This window comes from Mercenaria mercenaria, chromosome 19 (assembly GCF_021730395.1).
Source record: "Mercenaria mercenaria strain notata chromosome 19, MADL_Memer_1, whole genome shotgun sequence".
In the NCBI taxonomy this organism is placed as follows: Eukaryota; Metazoa; Mollusca; class Bivalvia; order Venerida; family Veneridae; genus Mercenaria; species Mercenaria mercenaria.
Window position 1 is genome coordinate 27,010,791 of NC_069379.1, and position 17,282 is coordinate 27,028,072.

At 37.1% G+C, this 17,282-nt stretch overlaps 1 protein-coding gene across 3 annotated transcripts in view; it reads right to left on the bottom strand.

Moving 5' to 3' along the window:
- Positions 1-2,729: 2,729 nt before the first annotated feature.
- Positions 2,730-17,282, bottom strand: part of LOC123542746 (alpha-1,3-mannosyl-glycoprotein 2-beta-N-acetylglucosaminyltransferase-like) — a 45,850-nt gene continuing 31,297 nt past the window's right edge. For all 3 annotated transcript variants that reach the window (XM_045328733.2, XM_045328732.2, XM_053530871.1), the window contains exon 12: positions 2,730-16,995. In XM_045328733.2, the coding sequence (XP_045184668.1) occupies positions 16,882-16,995 (114 nt within the window). In that variant the 3' untranslated portion in view covers positions 2,730-16,881. The remainder of the gene's footprint in view (positions 16,996-17,282) is intronic.

Here is a 17,282-nt window from a genome sequence, read left to right on the forward strand (position 1 = left end):
TGCCAGATGTAAATTTAAAGCACATACACGCTGGACTCTTATCCGAATATAAGTTACTTCAGGAGGAGCGGAGGATCGAACTCGCATCCCCTGGTTTCGTAGTCAGACATTGTTACCACTGGATCAATGCATCCGCTCAAAAAAATAGGTCTGGTCATAAGTTACGCTAATACATGTAGTAGGCTTAGTATTGACCTTTTGTTGAAGAAAACAAAATGCGCGTAACTTTCTCAGTAATGTTTAAAATACTCGACTGATTTCAAGCCAAGAAGGAAGAAAATTGATAAAGTGAAAAACCACAACGATGACGAAAAAAGTGCATCACGTGAACATATGTTACATGTCAATAGATATGTCAATACTTCCTCGTCTGAAGTGACATGTATGTTTGTAATGCGAAAAGATAAAAAAAGTTAGATGAAAATATAAAGCAATGATACGGGTGTACGCTTCTCTCGAGCATAATACTGAACTTGCAAGGAAAACATTGTGGCACGATCTTTGCAGCATACAGGAGGTGCTTTCAATTAATAACGTAAAACAGAAACGAAATTGGCCAAGTTGGTCACTTTAACGTCTATTGAGAAAGTGCCTTTATATTACACCAACATGGGGCAGCTAACAGCTGAAAAAAATATTGGGGTCCTCGTACAACGCTAAACGCTATTTTCACAAGAATGTGACCGATTTCATGATACAGTAGATCTAAGTGGGTTAATTTACTAAATGATTTATCACTTGAAACATCTACATGCAAATGCGATAAAACTTAATTTAAATTGTCTACGTGCTAATCTTCACAGTGTTTATAATTTAAAAATTTAAATTATGCACGCTAATTTATCTAGTTGAATTAATTTATAAAACACCCAGCAAGCATTTCATATCGGGCCGATGTTTTTTTTCCGTATCGGCCCGATATCAGTTTTGCAAAATGGAAGTAATATTCCGACCAACAGAGGTAAGCTGTTTATGTCCGATATCGACTGAATGTCGGGCCAATATCATAATTGCTCATATTGGTCTAATAAACAAATGTTCACAATGTTTCTATTAAGATAATCCTCGACTGCCTAAGTACCCTCGTATCTGACCTTGATCTTGGTGTTAATAGTTTATACATAATTTATTTTAGGTAGATTGTGCGGAAGGAAGTTCTACAGCTTATATTAATCACTCTCGACACATCGTTCCTGATGGAATACATAGTCACGGGGGTTGTAATAAACGGACGTTTGCTGGTCATACAATCTCTAATCATACTTTTTATGTGAAGTTTCATTGGTATTATTTCAGTTATTGCCGACGTTTCTACCGGACTAAAGAATGTAAAGAATAATTACTGTATCAGGGACAGACTGTGGAGAAAGACCCAAGGTGGACTTCCAGGTATTACATGGACAAACAGGAACATTAGGAGCACCACTGACCTACCACTGTTTTTAGCTCACCTGAGCAATGCTGCTCAGGTGAGTTTTTGTGATCGCTCGATGTCCGGCGTCTGTCAATCAACATTTAGCTTGTGTATGCGATAGAGGCTGTACTTTTCAACTGATCTTCATGAAATTTTGTCAGAATGTTTATCTTGATGAAATCTAGGCCAAGTTTGAAAATTGGTCTTCTGGGGTCAAAAACTAGGTCACTAGGTCAAATCAAAGAAAAACCTTGGGTATACGATAGAGTCTGTATTTTTCAATTGATCTTCATGAATTTTGGTAAGAATGATAACCTTGATGAAATCTAGGCCAAGTTTGAATATGGGTTATCTGGGGTCAAAAACTAGGTCACTAGGTCATATCAAAGAAAAAGCTTGTGTATGCAATAGGGACTGCATTTTACACCGAATCTTCATGAAATTTGATCAGAATGTTTGTTTGGATGAAATCTAGGCCAAGTTTGAATATGGGTCATTTGGGGTCAAAAACTAGGTCACCCGGTCAAATTAAAGAAAAACCTTGTGTAGGCAATAGGGGCTGCATTTTACTCTGGATATTCATAAAATTTAGTCAGAATGATTGCCTTGATGAAATCCAGGAGGATTATCAATATGGGTCATGTGGGATCAAAAGCTAGGTCAAATCAAAGAAAACCTGTGTGTATGCCATAGAGGCTGTATTTTTCAATTGATCTTCATGGATTTTGGTCAGAATGATTTCCTTGATGAAATCTAGGTCAAGTTCGAATATGGGTAATCTTGGGTCAAAAACTAGGTCACTAGGTCAAATCAAAGAAAACCCTTGTGTATGCAGTAGGGGCTGCATTTTACACCGAATCTTCATGACATTTGATCAGAGTATTTGTTTGGATGAAATCAAGGTTGAGTTTGAATATGGGTCATCTAGGGTCAAAAACTAGGTCACCCGGTCAAATTAAAGAAAAACCTTGTGTATGCAATAGGGGCTGCATTTTACACTGGATATTCATAAAATTTAGTAGGAATGATTGGCTTGATGAAATCTAGGTCAAGTTCAAATATGGGTCATCTGGGAAACATATTTACACTGTTATGATGTGTTTCTCAGGTGAGCGACCTAGGGCCATCTTGGCCCTCTTGTTTTTTTTTTCACCTAGAACCCACAGCAAGTAGGGGGCAAGTGATTTCATATATGTGATCTCAACACGTGTGTCATTATCAGCCAAACATACAATAAACTAAGACAAGGGAGATAATGCAATAATCTAGTAAAAGGAGATAAATTCCGAGAGTGTAACAAAACAACAAGACTATGTCATCTTCTGATTTATTTTCCCTATTCACCATGGAAACTTTAATAATTAACATAATGCATGATTAAATGAGCCGCGCCATGAGAAAACCAACATAATGGCTTTGCGACCAGTATGGATCCAGACCAGCCTGCGCATCCGCGCAGTCTGGTCAGGCTCCATGCTGTTCGCTTTTAAAGCCTATTGGAATTGGAGAAACTGTTAGCGAACAGCATGGATCCTGACCAGACTGCGCGGATGCGCAGGCTGGTCTGGATCCATGCTGGTCGCAAAGCCACTATGTTGATTTTCCCATGACACGGCTCAAATATGATTAATAATAATGCGCATTAAGTACAAAAACAGTGTTAATTATGACATGATCATGAAATACTAGGGAGCTTTCAATGTTCTAGCAGTAAAAGAGGGTGGGGCAATGAATACCTGAATAATGATCTACCACATGTATAAAATGTTCTGTTTGGCACAGTTAACTTCATAAACAATAACAAACTTTCATGCTCACACTTATCACATCTTGTGCACATTATTTTTTCATATTTCACATATCTGCCATTTAATTTTTTTCATCTACCTTTACAATACAATGTAACACTGGCCAACTTATAGCATATTTTTTAAAAGTAAAATTTACTGTAAAAATATAGAATATTGGCCTTAACCTGTGAAAAAGTAAATTTTTCCCGCTGTTTTAGAGTCTGGCATGTTTCATAGTCTGAAATAAATGTGGAAAAAACTAAAAATCTAGCTATTAAAATTTGTTCTACCAATCATCAATACAATGGGTAAAGTCTGTAAAAAATTATAACATGAATTCATGCTCAGCCTATCACCAAGTATCTATATATAAACTGTAACATTCAACAATGACACTCTTCAAATGTATTTAACATTTAGCCAGCTGGCAGCAGGTGATTCTGCCTTTGCGGCCAGTGCAGACCAAGATCAGCCTGCATTCCATGGAAGCTGATCATGGTCTGCACTGTTCCCTATTCAGTCAGTAAATTTTCCATGAACACCCCTTTGAATAATAAATGGTACATGTACTGCCAAAATTGAATGATAGAGCAATCCATTTTAGAAATTTGGCAGGCTAAATGTTAACTGGCCTGTGCAACAAACAGTGAATGATTGTTTATTTACAAAATGAAGTATGTAAAGTATGCATATCAACAAGAGTGCTTTATGCACCAGTCACACATATGGCGCGGATAGCTACGTCCAGCCACGGGTAGAAACGTAGTAATCCGTACCTTAAAGCAGTAATTCGTATCAACCCGTACCAATCTGTACAGCTCAGATACTGATTGATACGGATTACTACGTTCTACGTTTCTATCCGTAGCTAGACGTAGCTATCCGCGCCGCCGTATGTGTGACTGGGGTATAAAATGATGTGAAAAACAATGATTTCAGAAGCATACTGTACTATGTGTAATACCTCATGTATATAACACAACCACAGAACCTGCTGTACAACTGGTAAATATCAAGTTTTAGCAGCTTATTCTGTGTGTTTTTATATATGGACTTTCTTTGATCCACCTAGTTTATTCTATTTACTGACTTATATACCAACACAAGGGTGAGTCTGGTTCCGCAGCTATAAAACTGAGATTGAAAACCAGTCTCAGAATGCTGAAATATCATTGGTCAATTTCAAAATAGATCTCACAAACAACCAATCAGATGCTAGAATTATTAGACTGGTCACCAAACACAGTGTTATAAATGTGGACACAGGTATTCTTCTTCGGAAAACGTCACAGAAAAGGGCAAGAACCAGACCTTAGTAGGTTTTGTTTGTTTTGGGATTATAACCGTTTCTTTTTCAACATTATTTCAGTTTTGTAACGGCAGGCAGTTAACCTAACCAGTGTTCCTTGATTCTGCACAAGTACAAATTTGTTCTCCACAAGTAGCTGCCAACTTCCCCACATGAATCAGAGGTGGAGGATGTTTGACTTTCAGACAATAGTCATGGAAAACATACACTATGTCTGGGGACTGAACTCACAGCCCCATGATCCATAGATCTGTGCTCTCCCTTAGTTACTGAGCTAAGCGGGCGGGTTGGAGAATATATGAACCTACAACCTGCCTGATGAGAGGCCAACAATTTATCACCAAGACAAGCACCTTTAGATATAAATGACATCAGAAATGACATAAAGTACTGTGAGCTCATAAATATTCATGGGGGGCTGATTTACCCAGAGTTCATTGCTGCATCAGTTCACAATATCAAATCTGACCGAACAAATGTAACAACTTTAAGATTTAAAATCTAGGAATTCAAGTCCCCGAGAAATAGCCAGCCATTTTGGCTGAAAGTAAAAAACTGTATACTTCAGGAAATGAGCTCACAGAATTTTCTAGTCATCAATAAATACATGTAAATAAACATCTTTCTTTTTAAAAATATGTAAAAATGAAAATGATTTTTCTAGTACATGTACAAATGGAAACATTATATTCCTTATGAAACACAAAAAAGAAAAGTATAAAATTACAGTTCAGTCCTTCGGATTTTTTATAGAAGAAGCGTAAAACTACAAATTTTACGTATCCATAATGCTAAGGCACAATTTCTACTTTTCTTACAGATATACTGTTAACATCTTTCACTGAAATATTTTTAATACATTTTAATCATTAGATATTGAAATTTTGAAGAAAGAAATTACCTTAACTTGGCTGAATATATTATTTATAATTCTAACACGATCTAATTCATTTCCTATTAAACAAGGCAGTCTGAAAGACAGCTAAATCCCCCGCAACTGCTATGGATAATGAAAGGGTAAAACCTTTGATTTTAGCTGTGACCTTGACCTTGAACTGACACGGCTGACTCATGAATTCTGCACAACGTCTTGATGAGGTGATCATTTGACCAAAGTTTCATGAAAATCCTTCAAGGGGTTTAGGAGATACAGAGCTGAAACCTTTGACCTTCAGTTGTGACCTTGACCTTGAGTTCACATGGCTGACTCATGAGTTCTTGATGAGGTGATCATTTGACCAAAGTTTGATGAAAATCCTTCAAGGGGTTAAGGAGATACAGAGTGGACACCAAATGGAAGGCTCAAACCTTCGACCATTAGTTGTGACCTTGACCTTGAGCTGGCATGGTTGACTCATAATTTCTGCACATCGTCTTGATGAGGTCATCATTTGACCCAGGTTTTATAAAATTCCTTCAAGGGGTTTAGGAGAAATAGAGTGGACACGAAAGGAAGGCTCAAACCTTTGACCTTCAGTTGTGACCTTGACCTTGAGCTGACATGGCTGACTCATAAGTTCTGCACATCGCCTTGATGAGGTGATCATTTGACCCAAGTTTGATGAAAATCCTTCAAGGGGTTTAGGAGACATAGAGCGGACACAAAATGGAAGGTTCAAACCTTTGACCCTAAGTTGTGACCTTGACCTTGAGCCGGCATGACTGACTCATGGGTTCTGCACATCGTCTTGATGAGGTGATCATTTGACCCAAGTTTTATAAAATTCCTTCAAGGGGTTTAAGAGATATAGAGCGGACACAAAATGGAAGGCTCAAACCTTTGACCTTGAGTTGTGACCTTGACCTTGAGCCGGCATGGCTGACTTATGGGTTCTGCACATCGTCTTGATGAGGTGATCATTTGACCCAAGTTTTATAAAATTCCTTCAAGGGGTTTAGGAGATATAGAGTGGACACAAAATGGCAGGCTCAAACCTTTGACCTTGAGTTGTGACCTTGACCTTGAACCGACAAGGCTGACTCATGGGTTCTGCACATCGTCTTGATGAGGTGATGATTTGACCCAAGTTTCATGAAAATCCTTCAAGGGGTTTAGGAGATATGGACCGGACACGAATTTGTTACGGACGGAAGGACGGACGGACGGACGCAGACCATTCCTATAATCCCTCCGCCACGGCGGGGGATTAACAAAGAAGGCAGAAAACAGTGAATTATTATACAACAAATCACTGTTCTGACGTCACAGTTATAACGTCATGGCGTCAAACGGCATAGCGGCGCGCTGGAAAAGAAACCCGATTGAAAACGGGCAAATATTTAATGAATGTCGTCAAGGATGTATTTAAAAATCCTTGGTAACATGTTAGAATCGAAATGATATATCTCATTTAGTGATTTGCTCTTGAATAAATCATTGTTTGTTGGACAGATGCATATTATTATATCACTCGGGCTGCGCCCTCGTGATATAATTCCTTCGCATCTGAACTCCAAAACAATGATTTATTCAACGACAAATCACTGGATGAGATATATTATTTCTTAAACTAAATGTGATGCGGTAACACAAATTTATGTATTTATTCATTTGGGTTTTACGGCGCACCAACACAGTATAGGTTATATGGCGCCAAACAGGACTACAAATTTTGGTTCCACATCTCATTTACATCGAAATAAAAACACGAGGTATGGAATCAAAATCTGCATACCTGCTGGAATCACAGAGTTACTGCAAAACCAAGTGTTAAGGCCCTATTAGTCGCCTCTTACGATCATGCAAGGGTAAGGCAGTGGTTCCAATTCTTTTCATACACAGATCGTCCCAGAACCACATCACTTACATATCTATACTACACAATATGTAGTATTTTAAACATAACAGAGTCTAGTTATTTTACAGACATGCAATTTATTTTGTGTTAACTCAGATATTGTGAAACTGTTCATATTTTCATATAGGAAATATGGTCATAGCACACCTTAACAAGAGCTGTCTCCATAGGATGACACATGCCCCCGATGGCACTTTGAATGAATAGTTATGGCTGATGTTAGAGTTTAGGACCTTTGGCCTACGGACCTGGGTCTTGCGCGCGACACGTCGTCTTACTGTGCCACACATTCATGCGTAGTTATTTTAAAATACATGCATGAATGACAAAGATATGGACCGGACACGCCCATCAATGCACTATCATGAAATATGACCTTTAACGTCTAAGTGTGACCTTGACCTTTGAGCTACGGACCTGGGTCTTGCGCGCGACACATCGTCTTACTGTGGTACACATTCATGCTTAGTTATTTGAAAATCCATCCATGGATGACAAAGATATGGACCGGACACGCCCATCAATGCACTATCATGAAAAATTACCTTTAACGTCTAAGTGTGACCTTGACCTTTGAGCTACGGACCTGGGTCTTGCGTGCGACACGTCATCTTACTGTGGTACACATTCATGCTAAGTTATTTGAAAATCCATCCATGGATGACAAAGATATCGACCGGACACGAAAATTGCGGACAGACCGACAGACGGTTCAAAAACTATATATGCCTCCCTTTGGGGGCATAAAAATCTTGGTGTGAACAGAATTGATGCTAGAAGAGACAATGTAATGTCATAGTTTAATATAGTATTCAGTGTATATACATAGAATGAAAATATTGATTTTTAAAGCAAAACATTTCATTTCCCAGGAGTGCAAATTTAAACAGGACTGAATTAGAAAACAAGTGGACCATGATGGTCCTGAATCGCTCACCTATCCCCACATGACCCAGTGTTGAACTGAGTATGACGTCGTTATTTCTATTATTTGACATAGTGACCTAGTTTTTGAGCACATGTGACCTAGATATCATCAAGATAAAAAATTCTGACCAATTTTCATGAAGATCCATTGAAAAATATGGCCTCTAGAGAGGTCACAAGCTTTTTCTATTATTTGACCTAATGACCTAGTTTTTGAAGGCACGTGACCCACTTTTAAACTTGACCTAGATATCATCAAGGTGAACGTTCTCACCAATTTTCATGAAGATCTCGTGAAAAATATGGCCTCTAGAGAGGTCACAAGGTTTCTCTATTTTTCAACCTACTGACCTAGTTTTTGACCGCACATGACCCAGTTACGAACCTGACCTAGATATCATCAAGCTGAACATTCTCACCAGTTTTCATGAAGATCCATTGAAAAATATGGCCTCTACAGAGGTCACAAGGTTTTTCTATTTTTAGACCTACTGACCTAGTTTTTGACCCCACGTGACCCAGTTTCGAACCTGACCTAGATATCATCAAGGTGAACATTCTGACCAATATTCATGAAGATCTCATGAAAAATATGGCCTCTAGAGAGGTCACAAGGTTTTTCTATTTTTAGATCTACTGACCTAGTTTTTAACCCCACGCAACCCAGTTTCGAACTTGATCTAGATATCATCAAGGTAAACATTCTGACCAATTTTCCTGAAGATCCATTGAAAAATATGGCCTCTAGAGAGGTCACAAGGTTTTTCTATTTTTAGACCTACTGACCTAGTTTTTGACCGCACGTGACCCAGTTTCGAACTTGACCTAGATATCATCAAGGTGAACATTCTGACCAATTTTCATGAAGATCCATTGAGAAATATGGCCTCTAGAGAGGTCACAAGTTTTTCTATTTTTAGACCTACTGACCTAGTTTTTGATCCAACATGACCCAGTATCGAACTTAACCTAGATATCATCAAGGTGAACATTCTGACCAATATTCATGAAGATCTCATGAAAAATATTGCCTCTAGAGAGGTCACAAGGTTTTTCTATTTTTAGATCTACTGACCTAGTTTTTACCCCCACATGACCCAGTTTCGAACTTGACCTAGATATCATCAAGGTGAACATTCTGACCAATTTTCATGAAGATCCATTGAGAAATATGGCCTCTAGAGAGGTCAAAAGGTTTTTCTATTTTTAGACCTACTGACCTAGTTTTTGACCCCACGTGACCCAGTTTCAAACTTGACCTAGATATCATCAAAGTGAACATTCTGACCAATATTCATGAAGATATCATGAAAAATATGACCTCTAGAGAGGTCACAAGGTTTTTCTATTTTTAGACCTACTGACCTAGTTTTTGACCCCACGTGACCCAGTTTCGAACTTGACCTAGATATCATCAAGGTGAACATTCTGACCAATTTTCATGAAGATCTTGTGAAATATATGGCCTCTAGAGAGGTCACAAGGTTTTTCTATTTTTAGACCTACTGACCTAGTTTTTAATGGCACGTCACCCAGTTTTGAACTTGACCTAGATATCATCAAGGTGAACATTCTGACCAACTTTCATAAAGATCCCATGAAAAATGTGACCTCTAGAGTGGTCACAAGCAAAAGTTTACGGACGCATGCACGCACGGACGGACGGACGACGGACGCCGCGCGATCACAAAAGCTCATCTTGTCACTTTGTGACAGGTGAGCTAAAAAGGTATAACTGGGACTTTTATATGCAGTTATCACAAAATTGTTTAAAAAAGTTAACTTGTAATACGTGCATAACATTAAAAGAATTTCAAAATATACAAAACATCAGTATTTACAGTCAGAGACATTTGCAAAACTCCACAGAATGAACATTTCGTCAGTTTGAATTCGAGATATCTAGCCTGGAGGCCACATGAACCTAGTTGCATGGGAGTTCGATACTTGTGTGATATATCATTGTAAAGTACACATATAGATCACAAAGTTATGTACATTTCATTGATTTTTATTTGATCTATTTTTATGGATTTACACATCTTTATAATGACAAACAGACTGTAAATGGTACACACTTTATGATGTTACCTAATCATAAAAAAACTTAACTCATCATTTTAACTGTTTCTGGTCAATTTTAGGTGTGAGCAATGAACATTTAAAACTGTTACCCTGCAAGATGAACTGTTAAATGTTGTGGAAAATGGGAAACACAGAAAATTTGCAAATATGTGCTTCTCATCCAGTAAAATGGCAAAACTCCTCTTAGTTACTGAGCATTTCATATGAAACAGTTATTTTATTGTACCTGGACTGCAACAACAGGAAACAGTCCTACAGTTGTTCCCCAACTTCAAAAAAATAAATCAGCCTGTCACCTAAACATTCACAAAATATATGTGTGCTAATATAGATGTGGGTACTATTCAATATCATGCAATACATTTTCTAGGAATTCTCAATGACTACATTTAAATTCAAGGACTTTTCAAGGCTTCTGTGAACCCAGATTATAATGAATTATTCCACTCATTTTCTGTAATAATAAGGACATTTAAACTTTTAAGAATGAGCATAGAATGTGGCAATAAATAATAGCATAAAGTAAAAGCACTCTGTCCCTGAACACATTCCAGTTAAACTGTATCCTAGTGAAAGACTGTTCTGCATTTTCCAATATATCTTTTTTTCTACAATGTAGTATTTGATTCAACCCTGATTTTTTTTAAAAACCTCAGGGTGTACTACTAAAGGAAATTCAGCAAATCAAAAAGTTAAGGTTATGTATGTGTGATCTTATTACTCTCATTTGAAAAATCTGGACCCTAAGCAAGTTTTGATACTGGGTGCCTATGGGAAAATAACAATTTTGATGACTTTCACCTAGTGAAAACTTTTTTAGATTTTAATGAATCTTCTGACACTGTACAGAAATAGTGTGTTTTATACTATCAAATGAAATGTTTATATCAATATTCTAAGTTTTGAGATATTTGCACATGATTAATGAGATCTGCAAATGTCAAGCTGATTTTAAGACATTACTGGAATTCATATTCATATGACAACTTTTTTAATACTATATTTTATCTTTAGACAGTAAAGTTGCCATTTTTACAAATGAGCCGCGCCATGAGAAAACCAACATAGTGGGTGTGCGACCAGCATGGATCCAGACCAGCCTGCACATTCGCGCAGTCTGGTCAGGATCCATGCTGTTCGCTAACAGTTTCTCCAATTCCAATAGGCGTTAAAAGCGAACAGCATGGATCCTGACCAGACTGCGCGGATGCGCAGGCTGGTCTGGATCCATGCTGGTCGCAAAGCCACTATGTTGGTTTTCCCATGGCACGGCTCAAATGTATCGTATGTGTAGCTATTTATTTTAAAGCTAATTTTCATTTCGTTATGCTCGGTCCAGGTTTTAGTCTACGTCTCTGGGATAAATGACGGTATGCCCCGACTTCCTGTTTATCAAACATGCAGAACTACCTTAAATGGCCGTACACCTTAGTGTACATCATTATATCAAAATGCTTAACACGGACAGCCACATTTATCAAATATCATAAATTTGAATTAAGCTGAAAAACTTAATTAAAACTAAATTCCTTCCATTGGAAATTAAAATTTTCACAGAGTGACAAAATCATTAAAGTCCAGGTTGTACTTAAGGAAAAAACATCTTTTCAGCAGCTGGATCAAATCAATGGAGCACTTGTCTCTACAGGGATTTTGAAAAGAAATTACACCTGGCCATAAATTATTCAAACCTTGATATTGTTCGAAATGTAGTATTCAAAATAAATCTTGTCTGTGTAAATATTACACTGAGAGTTTACTTCAGGCATAGTAAAAACAATTATAATAAAAAAAACTTTAAACATTGGACAAGAAATGCCGCATGATAAAATTTTCTACAATTTTTCATGCATTTCGAATATATTTGTACAACACATCTTGACTAGACTTTAAACAAAGCAATATAAAAATACACTAATCTATTGAGCTGTTCACTGCAAGACAAGAACAAAATACAAAACATGATATCTTCAGGGCTTAAGCTAGGCTAAGATTTTAGGGAGAAGTCACTTCTCCCTCAGGTAAGATTAGGGAGAAGTGGAGAGATTTTAGGGAGAAGTGGCGGGATTTTAGGGAAAACGTGGAAAGATTTTAGCACCATGACATGCAAGCTGAAAAAGGAACTAAACATGCTTAATATAACGTTACTATTTTTATTATTCCCTGTCTTTTTTTACAAAGTCTATTAATTTAAAGTAAATAACAAATTCACTGAAAATGTCAGTGATTGTATTTTCTTATCATTTTTAACCTTGTGAATCTAATGTGATTAAACTGCAAATTCAAGTTTTTTTTCACTCTTGCAATGATTGTCCAAACCAAGAAAACCCTTTAAATATGAATACAATTAAAAAAAGTTAATTCCATATCAGCAAAAAAAAAAAATAAATCAAGCTCCCAGTGCTAATGCACTCAATGTCAGTCACTTTAAATAACAAGTATGTGAATTAAATACATGTCAATAGCAGTGACATCACTATGACATCACACGGAATACACGTCTTCTTTGATCTGCTGGTGTCTCTTTGATAGGCTAGCTGATGTCGGCACACATTAAAAGAAACAGTTGTCAAACAGGTTTAACCCAGTTTCTGATGGCAGGTGTCAAAAATTTGCGTAAATTTCAGTTACGTTATTTTAGTCACAGAAAGTGTCAGTTCTAAAGTTTGCGGGTTTTGAAAAATACGAGTAAAATTAAGTGGATTTAAGGAAATTACTCGAGCCAAACACGGTAAGATACTTTCTAAAGGTCAAAAAGAATGTGTAAGCTTATGTAATATAAATCCCTACTGTTTTGTTTATCAACAGTCAGTTTACAAAACAAGTGTCACCTTTTCACTTCTTTGTAATCTGAAGTAGGCGGAGCTTAAATTATGCCATCGTGTATTCCAGTCAAGTGTCAACAGGCCGATAGCGGATAACTGGAGGAGTGTGGATAAAAAATCGGGCGACTTGAATATCGCTTTGATGTTAGATTAGAGCGAAGTGGGGAGCTACAAAGCGACTATTTCGCTCAAGTCGCTCCCTAGCTCAAGCCCTGATCTTAAACAATACAGGAAATTTCGTCAAAAACAGCATAACCTGTCATAAAATGATATCTTAACTAACAAAGTTGCTAAATAACAAGGAACTATCAGTGGCATTAAATCCAGTTTTCCATTGATATTTAACCAAGACGATTTTTCATATCGTATGTAGTAACTGTTGCAGTACTTTCCATGAAATCTTATTTTTCTAAAATCTTTATTTTTCAGTCAAAGTCACTATAGTTTATAGATTTGAAACACCTTCACAAAAATAAAAAGGTTTACATACTGTCTAAATATCAACAAGAGTGCCAGACTGTCACAAAATACGCCCGTCTAAATATTCAGTTACGTATCATAAAGGTAATAATGTTTATGTTGTATGCCTTGTTAACCCCCAAAAAGAGTAAGAAGGAATCAAGGTATTTGTGAGGTTCAATGTGGGATGAAATTGACAATCGGATCAAAACTGTTTGAATGGACTAGGCTAATTTCACAGATTTCAAGTAATTCAGGGGCCACAATCCAAGAATGCATTGGGCGATTTGGGTGGTTATCGAGCTTGGCAGAGATATTATGCCCAAAAACATTGTCACCAAGTTTGGTGAAGATCGCATGAAAACTATTTGACTTATAATAAGAGGGCAGACAAGGCTAAATTCGCAGATTTCGAGTAATTCAAGGGCCATTATCCAAGAGTGCATGGGGCACTTTGGGTGGTTATCGAACTTGGTCGAGATATTATACCCACATTGTCATCAAGTTTGTTGAAGATCTGATGAAAACTGTTTGACTTGGAGTGGACAAGGCTAAATTCGCAGTTTTTCAAGTAATTCAAGGGCCATAATCCGAAAGTGCATGAGGCGATTTGGCTGGTTATTGAGCCCACAAATATTGTCAGCAAGTTTGGTGAAGATCGGATGAGAACTGTTCAACTTAGAGAACGGACATACTTATGGACGCCGACTGCTGCCCGCCCGCCCGCATGCCACGGGTGTTCACATAATACACTCCGCTCTTTCACAGACGGGTGTATAAGAAGCAACAAACCTTTGAAGATTTTAGCAACTATGATTTCATTGAAAGTTTAACAACACCTAAAGCATGATACATAAAACATACCTATTAAATTCAGGCACCATTTGCAAGGTGAACAATTTAAAAATTTTCATTTCTATTTTTTATGAAAAGAAAATTTCAATTTGAAGCAAAACTAGCCATAACATCTGGTTATCATGTTAACATGAAAAGTTCATAAAAGTTCCGAGTGGCCCTGCTGTTTTGATTTTTAATCTGAAACTACATGAATGAATCTCTATGCTATATTATTTCCTGAAAAATGAACAAAGAGACTAAATATAACACCTAAAAATATAAATGTGATAGTTCTAAGAATTACAGAAAAATGAGAGGGGAGGGGTTGGGTGGGGGTGGGGGTATTTCTAGACCTAAGGAGGAAATCCTAACAATTCTTTTTACATATGTCATGGTATCAAGCTTCATTATATCATCGGGGAAATTATTTGTCAGCGGCCAGGCAGCTCAGTCTGTACAGCATCTAAACAGTATTGTGATGCCTAGGTTTAGGAGTCCCGTTTTGCTGCATATATTTCCCAACTCAGTGACATACATGTTTGTTCTGTAGTAAACTACACACTTTATCTAATGCCAAGTATGAAGCTATGTAAGAATCTCTTGTAATGATTCTACAGAAACTAGTTTATGATCTGGAATAAAGCTTCTACCAATAATACTGTCAATCTCAGCAGGCATGTAATTCTGTCATTTTTAAACAGTCTATAAAAATGCAGTGTGGCAACTCTTCAAACTGCTCAGTATTTGACTTCAGTGTTGGTATATTAGTCCTTTGGGAACACAGTCACCTCCATGATTATGTATAATAGTTCTGGTGTTCGTAGACTTGAGAGAAGTTGTACATTTCCTTCCCTCTCAGGAACAAACACATTTAGGGTAGGTCTGTAATTACTTTGCTAGTAACAGTTTTTCTACTATTAATTCTTTCAATCTCTCACATAAAACAAATTTATGAAATATTCATCTGCATAGTATGCCCTTTGTCTGAATATTTATTGCAATTTCTAAATATGGTAGACAATTCAGTATTAAAGCTAGTTCCGTAGAAGATGTATCAACACAGACTACCTCACTGGATATTTAAGAGACGTTGTGGAAATCTGATTGGCTTTAGAACTTGCTAAATCTCCTAACAATTCAGTTTGTATGCTTAAGTTACATGTTTTTTATACAATGCAGTAGAACTATAATTCAAGCAAAATTTTTAAAAATATGCAAATTCTATTTCAAATACAGAACACAGAAGCAAGACTTCGTGAACACACACTTCTGCTTTGGTTATAAATAGCAATATATATATAAATATAAATAATAATTAACTACTTTCCGACTAATGCTATTTTAAATACCTTACATCAATTACATATATTCACATGACTCAATATGTTACGTAAGATGGTCATCCACAATCGAAGAACTAGACACCCATTGTCATGACATGTATTTATATATACATCATTATATCAAACTACTGGGTCTTTTCAGCTGTGCAGTAAAATGTCATCTGCACAATAAAAACATGAATGCTGACCTTGGGTACTGTCTCTTTAACCTTTCTTTGGTACTGCTTCAGTGACCTTGGGTACTACCTTCGTACTCTTTAGTAATACCTTAGATAATATGAGCCGTGGCATGAGAAAACCAACATAATGGGTTTGCGACCAGCATGGATCCAGACCAGCCTGCGCATCCACGCAGTCTGGTCTGGATCCATGCTGTTCGCTTTTAAAGCCTATTGGAATTGGAGAAACTGTTAGCGAACAGCATGGATCCTGACCAGACTGCGCGGATGCGCAGGCTGGTCTGGATCCTTGCTGGTCGCAAACCCACTATGTTGGTTTTCTCATGGCGCGGCTCATATGTATTTTTCTGGTACTGACTGTATCACACTGCACAGCTAAACAGTGCATAGTTGTTTAGCATGTGCACTTTATAATCTAAAGGACATATTCCACTACAATACTGCTAGACTAAGTGTGGCATTACATCGCAACTCTAACATCACAAACTCAATACTTAACAAATCATATTAATGTCTTAAAGATAGATTAAAGTACTGGGACCATGGATGGTAGCTGTTTTCGATTATGCAAATATGCATTTGAACACATGACTTGAAAAAGCCAGAAAGCAGCCTTTAATTGTAAATTTAAAAATGCTGCAAAAGTAGAAACAGGAAACTGAACTTGTGTCTTTCAGAGAAAGGTGGTATTTGTTGTTTTTGGTGGTGTCTACAATAGGCTTGACTGTACTGTTAAAATATTTTGAGCCATTTCAAGATTTTACACTCACTTCAACCTTTTACATGTCCAGAAAAACAAAAGCTTAACAATCTGTTTCAGTCATTAAACAAAACTCCTTCCACCCTTAAAATCTAATGTGTATCAAAATAGTTATAAAACAATTGTTAACAACTAAATTATACTGGAAACTGTCGTCAAGTCCATGTAGGATCATATCCCTTCCATTCTCTGGGTGGTGCAACATGTACACGTTGGTCTTTATATGTAAAACTGACCACACCTCTGTAAGCTGTTCTTTCTACTCCAGCCTAAAACACAAGAAAATAAATAAAACCAAAAATTAAAATAGGATGTGTCTTTTAGAAGCACATCACAATGTCACAACAATTATGGAGTGGAAACTGTTTTCAGTCACAAAGTTACTGAGGCCTTAAGCCTTTGACCATTGACCCTAAACAACATTAAAGGTCATCTACTGACCACAGCCAATCATCCTATTTAGTCTGACACTGTAGGCCAAATTGTTCATTCTCAAACTACATCAAAAGTTTGTCAGATTTCTATTTGAGGTACACTTGCAAACCTCCCTCCCCCC